The sequence below is a fragment of the Nanorana parkeri genome, unplaced genomic scaffold, assembly GCF_000935625.1.
Source record: "Nanorana parkeri isolate BGI_ZX_2015 unplaced genomic scaffold, ASM93562v1 scaffold72, whole genome shotgun sequence".
Taxonomy (NCBI): Eukaryota; Metazoa; Chordata; class Amphibia; order Anura; family Dicroglossidae; genus Nanorana; species Nanorana parkeri.
This window is the reverse complement of record NW_017306340.1, coordinates 383,678-394,696: the sequence shown is the minus strand read 5'-3', so window position 1 is coordinate 394,696 and position 11,019 is coordinate 383,678. Positions and strand designations below refer to the sequence as shown.

General features: G+C 40.1%; 1 protein-coding gene across 2 annotated transcripts in view; it reads right to left on the bottom strand.

Moving 5' to 3' along the window:
• The window catches only part of EFEMP1 (EGF containing fibulin like extracellular matrix protein 1), a 64,282-nt gene that overhangs the window by 31,360 nt on the left and 21,903 nt on the right, over positions 1-11,019 (bottom strand). For both annotated transcript variants that reach the window (XM_018576637.1, XM_018576638.1), the window contains exon 4: positions 8,827-9,111. In XM_018576637.1, coding sequence (XP_018432139.1) covers positions 8,827-9,111 — 285 coding nt within the window. The remainder of the gene's footprint in view (positions 1-8,826; positions 9,112-11,019) is intronic.

Here is an 11,019-nt window from a genome sequence, read left to right as displayed (position 1 = left end):
TAATACCATTCCTTGTCACATAATAAAAATATAAATCGCATGCACGGTCTTTTGAACCTGGAATGCAAATAGATGGTGTTACACAATTTTGCAAAACAAGCCTGGAGAGTAGAACTTCTGTCAAGAATGAACATTTCTGGCTGCTTTTAGGTGATCTGAATACCAAGTATGCTTAGTCAAAAATTTTCATCTTTTGAGTCACTGCAGCAAGGTAAGATTACTAAAAACTAAAAACTGTTAAAAGAGTCATTATGAGTGCTGAGGCTATCACATTGCATTTTGACAAACGATTTAAAATATTTGCTGCTATAAAATATTATTATATAGTAATATTTTATTTTCACAAAGGTACTTCACAAATCAGCAAATCACATCTTAACCAATTCCATACAGAAGATTGTCAACCATTTATTCTATTGAACAACATGTAGTCACTGCTTGGAGTGTGCATCCTAGTTGGTGCGTTTGAAGGGTGAGCTCTCTTCCTCAGAGCAATATACTAATTTGTGAAATACCTTTGTGAGTATAAGATTTTACTATAAAGTAAAGTTTTATTGAAGATGTTAAACAATGCAGGTGCACTTTCTATTTGTTCCTTTATTAGTTAAAGTAAAAGTAAAGTCTCACAAAAATCCATTTATAAAGCAGCGGCATGGACTTAACACAGCTACATACTGGATATATATACCGCTGAAAAAAGATGAAGGAAGAAAAAACAAGAGAGGAGCCTAGTCAAGTGAACTGTCAAAGTCATGTGACCTATCCCCAACCTCCAATCTGGTGGTTCAAATCCCAGTCAGATCTGCAAGGAGTTTGCATGTTCTCCTTGTGCTTGTGTGGGTTTCCCCTGGGTGCTCCGGTTTTCTCTCACACTGCAAAGACTGGTGGTATGTTAATTGGCTCCTGCCAAATTGCCCTTCATATATATGCATGTGAGATAGGGACGTTAGATGGTAAGCTCCTTGAGGTCAGGGACTGATGTGAATGTGTAAATTGTTGGTGCTATATACATACCTGTAAGAAATAAATAACATTAAAAAATAAATAAAAATTCAGTTTACCTTTGTATATGTTCATTGTGCTAACTCCAGGACTAACAAATCCTGTTTAGTTCTCACTGTCTGGGAGGTTGATGGTATTTGTATCAAATAAGCCCTGTCTGTACTGTGCTGGCAGATTTCAATATCACTTGTAAACTAGATGAGCAGGACTGTCTTTTCTAACAAAGGGTTAGAGATCCCAAGGATTTCCCCCTCCCCATTTCTCCAGCACTCATTGGAGGGACAGACAGAAGAGGAGGCGGGCACGGCTGGTTCTGGTTCTAGAGAAGCAGAGCCAGCTGTCAATCAGGCAGCGGGGTGGTTCTCAAAACAAATTGTTGTGATCTTTCCCAGCTGCAGTGCAGCCGACTTTGGGTCACAGGAGGACAGTAGTAAATGCCCTCCTGTGACCCAAAAGAGGACTAAAGCCAAAAAAAGTTTTGGCTGTAGTTCTCTTTTCAGCAGAGGGAACTCAATGGGATACCACATCCTCCATTTTATGAAGTTACCATAAAATGCAGGCTGCGCTGTGCACTAACATTGTGGCAAATAGGGGCTAGGGATATTCACTCTCTGTTTGTAGACAAAATAAATATAACAGGATTGTTTTTTTTAACAATTGCGCTTATGTATTCATTAAAAAATATTGAAATGTGTTTTAAATGCAGATGGTATATATACCTGATTTTGACCCGGATATCAGCTTCCTGTAATACCGTGTTTCCCCAAAAATAAGACACTGTCTTATTCTTTTTTTTGGCTCAAAAAAACACACTAGGTCTTATTTTTGGGATAGGTCTTTTTTTTAATGTACAACAATCCACACTTATTCATGTAGAAAAGTCTACATGTATTCATGTACAAAAATATGGTGATCAGGGCAATCAGGGGTGCCGTACATTTCCAAGAGCAATTTGGTAACCAATCGCTGGCCAGAATGAATGCAGCGCACTTTCACTATCGATTCCTCACAGGCGGGGTGCATTTGGTATCACTCCGCCTGTGACAGGAGCTGGCGCTATAGAGGAAGCATCGGCTTATGCTGCTCTGCTCCCTCCGCTGCCGCCTCGCTTCCTCTAGCGCTGGCTTCATTGGCACCGTTGATTCTCTCCTGCCTTTCCCGCAGCTCTTCAAGTTCCCCCTTATGCTACCACTGGCCCTGGGAATGGTCACAACTAGGTCTTATTTTTGGGGTAGGTCTTATATTTTAGCAATTCCCAAAAATAGTACTAGGTCTTTTTTGCGGGGTAGGCCTTATTTTCGGGGAAACAGCACAGCAGTAATCAGACTAGGAGAGGCTGACTCAATGACAGTCAGATTTTCCTGCAATGCTCATGTGCTGGCAAGCAAACATGCTGACAGGAGAGAATAGATAAATTACCTAATTGGTGTGCTGCTACTTCTCCACTGTCCAGTCAGCAGGCTGGGGGTGTGTTATTGACCACATTGTGCTGCTATAACATTGGAGGTCAAGGAAATTGCTGTGCTATCTTCACATGTCTACATGACTCTGTATGTTCTCGGCATGCCTTAGTACCAGGATGAATTAACTTCTATGCGCATGTATGGGAGTTACATCACCCCGTTCTGGCCAATTAAGGTGGCCAAAATGACAAACTTGGAAGAAGACCAAGCAAAAATAGCAGCAGTGGAGAGGCAGTTCATGAATATTGCATCTCTGCAGGCTAGGTTAGTATAGTAAACTTTAGTTTCAATTTAATACTGAACTCTGTGATTGGAGAAGAGGCCATTCACATGACTGGTGATGTGATCGGGTTCCTCCTGTTTTTTCCCCTATTCATTGTTATTAAGAGTTCTGAAGCAAGCAGAGTGTAATGCACATTTGTAAAGCTATACATTATAAATGTGCCTTTTTTTAAGAAGTGGTATGGCTGTGTTAAGGCTACAGCGCTGCTTTATAAATAGGGCCCATAATTTCAACTAGATCTATGGCCTGAGAAATAATATATATACAGCAGGGCTTCAAATTTCCACTAGCCTGCTCGCATTTGGCGAGTGGAAATGCAGTGCAGGCGAGTGGAAATTCAGTCAGGCTTGCGGTCACGGACCGCAAACCTGACTTGTGGGAGCAGCTGCTCCTGGCTGGGCTGTCTGTGCTTTCAGCCGCAGCTCTTCAATGAGCTCCGGCCGAAAACGAAGTGATTAGTAAGGTCTGCAGCACCTTACTAATCACCACTAGATCACCAGGGATCTGCCTGCTTTAATGTGTGGGGGGGCACGGAACAGGAGGGAGACTATTATTTTATATGTGGGGGCCTGTAAAGCTACTCCCAACAGCCAAAAAACCCAGATATGATTGGCCAAAGAACAGTCACATGTGCGAATTAGTTTAATTTTGAATTAAATTTGGACGCATCCCAATTTTGTTAACGTACATTCGAATTCGTTCGCGCTCGGATGTGTTCAAATTCAGAAATTCGGATGCAATCGAATGTCCGAATTTAACAAAATTCATACGAATATCCATTTGGAATATTATTCAAACTGAAATTGGCATGTATATTGGCAGACAGTGTGGATTTTCCCATTAACCATTTGTTAGGACAGGCAGTGTTCAAATCTAGTTTACAACCGATAATAAGATCTGCCACCACAGTACAGATGGGGTTAATTAGGGAATACATGACTTACTACAACCACTTCCTTAAAGGTCCAGTAAATCATCAACATCTATACACAGAGGGGAGAATTGAACAAAACTGGAGCAGACAACATCTGGAGCAGCTGTTCATGGCAACCAATCAGCTTCTCTCTTTCATTTTCAAATCAGAAGCTGATTGGTTGCCATAGGAAACTGCTCCAGATTCTGTCTGCTCCAGTTTTGATCAATTCCCCCCAGTGTATAGACATGAGGATGCTGAGGAAGATTACAATGCTGCAAAGGAGGGGGAGACAGGCTGGAGGGAGCACTGTGACAGCTGGAGCTTAACTTTGTTATTGCTCACCCGAGCAATTAACCCTAGCAGTGTGGGGGTAGTCCCACTGCAAGGGTTAATAAAAGGTTTATTAGCTTATTTAACATTAGATTGGGGAGCTAGGTAGGATTGTCAAGCAAATATAAAGCACTTAAAGTAGTATTAAACTCTTGAACTTCTTTTGAATAATTGAAGCCAGATTAAACAAATATACTTTGCCAAGTAAAATATCTCTTTATGGTTTGCAGAAACACTTACAATCATCATGTTTCCGAACAGCTTGTTCAAACCCTCTCAGCTCGGCTTTCCTGAATTTCCTTTCCAGTACAAGATCACAAGAGAAAGAGCTGTCTCCAGCAGCTGCCCATCTATTAGTTTGGAGAAGGAAGGAAGGAGGACAGAGCAGAGAGGAGGAGTGTGACTTGCTTTGCTCTGCCTGTGTGTTTGTGGAGACACACATAGCTTACTGGCACACACAAGGGTGACTCCATAGGACCCAGCAAGGGAAAGGAGCCAACCTAAAACAGGATATCAGGGCCAGTGCTCAGAGGACCAGCTGATTCTGTAGGAAGCTAAATCATTTAAAGATAAAAAAAACAGCTTTGATTGTAAGTGATTTAATCAACATTTAAAATAGCTTAAGCCCCTTTTGACTTTAATATCACTTTAAAAGGTAATTGTTTTTTAAAGTTATGCAATGTGAATGAGAACATATGACAAATATGCAAACCTTCTTAATTTGTTTGCAAACAAAATTATTATATGCCCGAATATACGAGAAATATATTCGGGCATGCATATGACATCACCATGATTCCAGTGTCAGATGACGTCATGCACAGGGCCGGATTTCCCACAAGGCCACCGAGGCCCGGCCTTGGGGCAGCAGGGAGAGTAAATCCGGCCCTGGTCATGCACCCCACCAAGGTGACGGCACGCATGTGCAGAACTTGCCGGTGGCCAATGTGGCCCACGCGTGGTTCTGTTTTTTAAATGGGTGCTTTCAGAACAAACAGCATAATTCTTCGTTTCATCAAACGTAACAAATTAAAAGATTTTTCCATTTTCATTTGTTTCCTCCAAAATGAAATTTTATGCTGTGCATGTCTAATAATTATGTAAAAAGGACATTTTTAAAGCATCAAATCCAAAGTTTAAATAGGAATGTAGAATGAACGCTTATGCATGATTCATGAGTGAGTATCCATTTATAGTGAGCAGAAATCAGGGGAAAGCTGTACTGCTTTCACATTATCAGATTTAAACACTGCAATACTCAGAAGGGAGTGGACAACTGTATTTAAACAGAAGGTCCTTCAGTGTTTAGCATGATGTCAGCAAGAGTGTTATAGCTCCCTTGAGTCAACTATTATTTTTAAAATAAGTCCCACAACATCACGTTGTTTGTAAAACATAATTTAGTGCCGCTGGAGTGGAAGAAAAATGTCATACATCTGTGGGTAATTACAACAGGGTGCACATCATGTTTTCATTAACTTCATAATAAAATCAACTTAAAGTGTGACTCTTGCCACATGCATGCGTGCTGTTTGTTTTCCCTCATGTATAACACTTTTATCAAACACAGTAATGAAACATAAAACTCACACTTCGGGGCTGGGCTGTGACTTCTACTTAAAGGGGAATGGTTGCATGGTTTTTAGCGAGTAATCCTTTCAAGGTGTTATGGTAGAAAAGAAAATCTATTTTCACATATTTTTACTTGTTTCGTGTGCCATTTTTTCTTTCTTTTTATTCTATATTTATATTCACATACAGATGGGCAGATGATTGCTCTTGCTAATTTTCTGCACTGGGAGCCCCATTGTTGTTAGTGCTAGGCTTTTATCATCAAAAATAACTACAAGTCTCAGAGCTTCTCTATGCCCATTAGCAAAAAGGTGTCTTTAAGGAGAATCTGTCGTTCAGGGCAAAGTGAGAGGTTATTCAGAAAGAACAACCCCCCACCTGCTGATACTTACACCATACTGCCATATTGCTCTATTGAAGCCCTTGTAAAATTGGAGTACTCCTCTCTTTCCTCCCAGGGTGCATTGCTTGGGAGTGAAAGGTGAATCTCTTGGCCTAAGCATGTGCAGAACTGTATGAAATCAATAACCCCGTACAATCTCCAACAGCATCCAACACAGAGCTTATGCAGGATTTGGACTCTGAATAAAGGAATGGGAAAATACTGGGAATGAAACTTTCACGGTGGTTGGGGGTTATATTTTCAAACAAACCTGTCACTTTTACCCATTGAGTCTCTTTAACGCTAAAAAACCTCGACATTTAATCCTTCTCCTACGTGAACCCAGAGCATGCATATTTTAAAATTAGCTCTTACCTCTTACCTTCCTTTCTCAGCACTTATACTAGTAAAAATAAAATCCCAAAAATTGTAGACAGGTATAAAATGCAGGGAACTCGAGGTGCCCCACACTCCTCGTTTATTCCTATTGTCCATCACTTTGATGGGCTGCCTCACAGACCAATAAGAATGTGTGGGAGGAATATACTATATATAATGTTTGAAGCAGATGGAGAACAAGGGCAGAGATGTGACAAGTGTGGTCCTGAAGACATGTAAGAAGCTAGCCATGTAACAATTAACCATGTAAGTGACAGGTGTTTACCATATGGCGCTTCATACAAGTTCAGGTTGCAAGACCAAATACAATATACATCTGCCTTAGTGAGTATGGCAGTGTTAAGTTCATGTCTTTCAATTTGACATTTCAGCATAATGAGAGGAAAAAACAATATATCATTTTTAACAATATCTTCCTCTAGCTAAATAAATATGCAGGTAGTTTTTTTTTAAAGCTGAACTCAACTGGTAAATACACAGTTAAACTACATATATTTCAACAGATTTACCTGTCAAAGGATTTGTAATTTTATTCAGCCTCTTTTGTGATCCAGTCATCCCTTCAAAACAACACAGCCAGGTCCCAAACCTTTCTGCAGACTATGCTGTTATAAAGTCCTGAACTTTCCCTTTCCCAGTCTAAATGCTGCTGTGCAGGGGTCTTGGAGCTAATATCAAGACAGTCAGGTACTTATTCTGGTTGTATGTAATTTGTTTTAATTAATACCTATTTGGATTAAATGGCTTAGTACCTATTTGGATTAAATGGTTGAGCTCAATTTTAACCATGAGATAATTAATCCAATGTGAAATGTTTGTTAGCTGTGGCTTAAATAGGATGATCATTTCTACATATAATTATCTTAGTATGGCAAGTTCAGTTCACAATTTCTGGGGTAGTTTCATTAATTTGTTGTGCAACAGAAGTGATTTCTATTGTGTATTTGATGGGAAGTAGGCTGTAAGAGTTCTGGTCTGTCTATCTGGCAGAGCTGAAAGTATATCCAATGCTTAGAGTGCATTTTAGAAGCAGTTCTTATGTGTGTTTAAGGTGGGCACACTTTCTTGGGTTGCTTGGCAAACAGCAGAATCAACCCTCTCCCATATCACCACTCCTATGTCTTGGATATGCCACAACTTGTCTAGTCTTTGTGCCACACTCCTCTCTGTCTTTTTTGGCATCCTTATTCTGTTATGCACTCTCTCTCTCTATCTTTGTCTATCCTTTAGACTTGTGCGCCGTCAAAAAATGTGTTTCGTTTCGGAATATCCGTTATTTCGTATTTCGTAATTCGTGTCCGAAACTCAATTCGGATTCGTACGAAATACGAATTTTCGTTAGTTTCGGCACATTTTCGTAACTTTACGAACATTCGTTATGATGAAGTTAAAAAGCAAAAATACCTTTGTTAATATTGGAGTCGATGTGGTAGTTGTTTTTTTTAATCCGAAATACGAATTCCGTTAACGGATTCCGGATACGAATTTCATATTTCGGATAAAAAAAAAAAAATACCATCAACTCCAATATATTAACAAAGGTATTTTGCTTTTTAACTTCAATATAACGAATGTTCGTAACGGAACGAAATTCCGTTAACGGAATTTCGTATTTCCTGCGTGTATTGTAATGCAACCCTCAGCAGCAGCGGATCCGTATTTCGGATTTAAAAAAAAATCTTGTCATGTTGTTAAACCTCATTTACAGAGGTAATATTAGTTCCCGTTTCAAAGAAATTCGGATCCGAAATTCGGAAACGGAATTTCGTATTTCGGATACAATTCGGAAACTGCCATTCGGATTTCGGATGCTTCCGAATTTACGAATTTCAGGAAAATTCGTACGAATTTCGATTCGTAACGAAACGAATCGCACATGTCTACTATCGTTATAAACACAAGCATTTATATGGTGGTCTCTTCAAATAGTACTGTTGCTCTCTTTATGCTTGCCAATTTGCTTTCCTGAATGGTTTATCTGCCACTATTTGTATTAAACTGTCTCTGCCCTTCCTTATATTTCACTATGCATCACTAATAGCAATAGCAAAAAAAGGCAAATGGAAACTGATGCCTAAAACTATATATCACACAAGGTTAAAACATTAAAAGGGAGACACAAAATGACAGGGAAACCACCGATCAGAAAAGGCTATTATACATTGAGTGTTTCAAAGTTTCTAAAACTAAACAGAAATATTCATGTTAAAATGTAAAATTCCATGATAACAGGAGGAGCCAAGAGAATGACAAAGCCATGACACCTACTGCTCCACCGAAAAGAATCTCGGGGCCCTTCATGCATGTTCCATGTGTTTAGAGGTTCAATAACTTCTGCAATGCCTTCCAAATGCCGTCCAAAATGTTATTTTCTATCTACTCTCTCACTGATGTCATTATTCTACTGGTACCCATATGTTTTATGGTCCATTCTTGGAAAAACTAAATTCTTGTAAACTGCAATAATAATAGTTCTTACCTTGGCACAAATTTTGTGCATTTAGCTCATAGCCAGAGGGACACTGCATCAGGGGTGTGTTAGGCGCTGGTCGTGGTGCTTCTGGAGGACTATTGGGTCTTTCTACATATGTGCCCTGGCTGCCAGTTTGCTGTGATCCAGATGTTTGTGAGGATCCAGAATCTTCTTGTCCATTATTTACCAATATCTGGGCTGTTCTTGGTAGACACAGGTATCCTCCATAATGGTTGACACATTTCATTCCTCCCTTACATGGTTCTTGCATTATTCCACATTCATCGATATCTGCAATTTAGTGGAAAAGGAGGACAACAAGATCACATTCTGGGAAGCATAGTGCTTTTGAAGCTAGCATTGCCCTAGCTTTAAAGTGAAACAGTAGGCTCAGCTGAGCTTGTAAAATTGCCCCAGGTCTATAGGGCAGGTATATCCACATGCATACTTCTTCAGAGCAGCCAGGTATCTTCAAAATCCAGACACTCCTCTGAGAAAATATAAACGGCAACCTCCATAGTCAAAATATGGCCTGTCTCCTTCTGCTACTCCCCCTTTCCCATCCATTGGGTGGCTTACTGGCCTAGAAGAAGATGAGGGGTCAGGCCACATATTGATCATGGAAGATATTTAGGGGTCTATTCACGAAGCTGCCAAAGGATCTGGCCGTAGCTTTGGCCGATCCTTCAGCTAGCTTCGGCCCCAGGACTTCGGTTCTACTGAACCGAAGGGGTGCTGTACGGGCTATTCACAATAGCCCGTACAGCTCCCGAACGTGGCCGAGCTGTTCGGCATCTTTAAGAATAGCCCGAACAGCAGTGAGAAGCCTGCCAGAGGTTCGGCTCAGCCGATCCAGATGTTGGATCGGCTGCGTCGAACTCCTTCTGCACTTCTGCATGTTCGGCCGACCCGAAGCCACTCGATGCAAGCCGATGTACGGCTGATTTCAGCCGATGTACGGCTGAAATCAGCCGTACCAGCCTGAAGTGAATAGCCGAACAGTGTTCGGCTCACTTCACTTCAGATCGGTCATCCACTCGGCTGCCCTCGGCAGCTTCGTGAATAGACCCTTTAGTAGATGAAAGACTGCCTGGGATTTGAGGATAACAGGAGGCTGTAAAGATAAAACAAATGGATGAGCAGACATCTAGAGGTGCTGTTCTTTTAACCTGGGGCCATCTTAAAAGGTAAAGTGATCCCACAGGTTTATGTTGAAGGAGAACTACAGGCAAAAAAAATCAGCTGTATAAATAAGCAAAATGAAAATCTTTTTGCCTGTATATGCTTTTTATTTGTGGATGTACTGCTCGAAAGAAATAATAATATTACATAAATTTATGGGCTGGTGGCAGGAAATTAAGCTTGTCTTGGACAGCTTCTTGCTTCTGGTGGTTTCAGACAACAAATGATTTAGTACAGACAATGCAATCCCATCCAACAATAAGCCATCATCAATCAACATTTAGAAAGTTATCCTCAATTGCAAACCTCAAGTGCATATACCCTGACATTATATAAACTTACTACTGATCTTTTTTTTCTGACCGTTGTTTAGACTGTATTGCTTCCTGGAGGAATTTTGCATCTTCACATAAGAACATGCTATTACATAATGATGGAAATGCAATGAAAAATGTGTAGTGGATCTTATAATGCACCAGTTTAAGCCTAACTTTAGCCAATTATTTTTAGTTTTTAGTAGAGAGGGAAAGAATTTCAATTTTTTTTTTCATGGACAGACAAAACAATTGTTATAAGGTCCAACCTGTTCACCCACTACTAAAAAGTGCACTTGGGCCCTTGGTTTAAACTCCCCCAGTAAGGACACTATCAGCATGGAATGTGCATGTTCTCCCTGTGCTTGCGTTGATTTCCTCGCAAACTCCAAAGACATGGTGGTAAGTAACTGGCTCCTGTCTAAATTGGTCCTAGTTTATGTATGCATGTGAGATAGGGACCTTAGATTGAAAGCGTCCTGACTGATGTGAATGTACAGTATGTATACTGGTGTGTAATTTGATGACATTAAAGAAATACCTGTCCTATCTGAAATACATTAAAAAGGCTGCATTATGATTTTAAAACTGAGCTTAAATTATAATGGCTGAACATTAAATCTACTGCAAAACATGTAAAATATGAACTATAATACAAAAGTGACATGCGGCATAATTTTCAAACAACAACACGTACGTCACT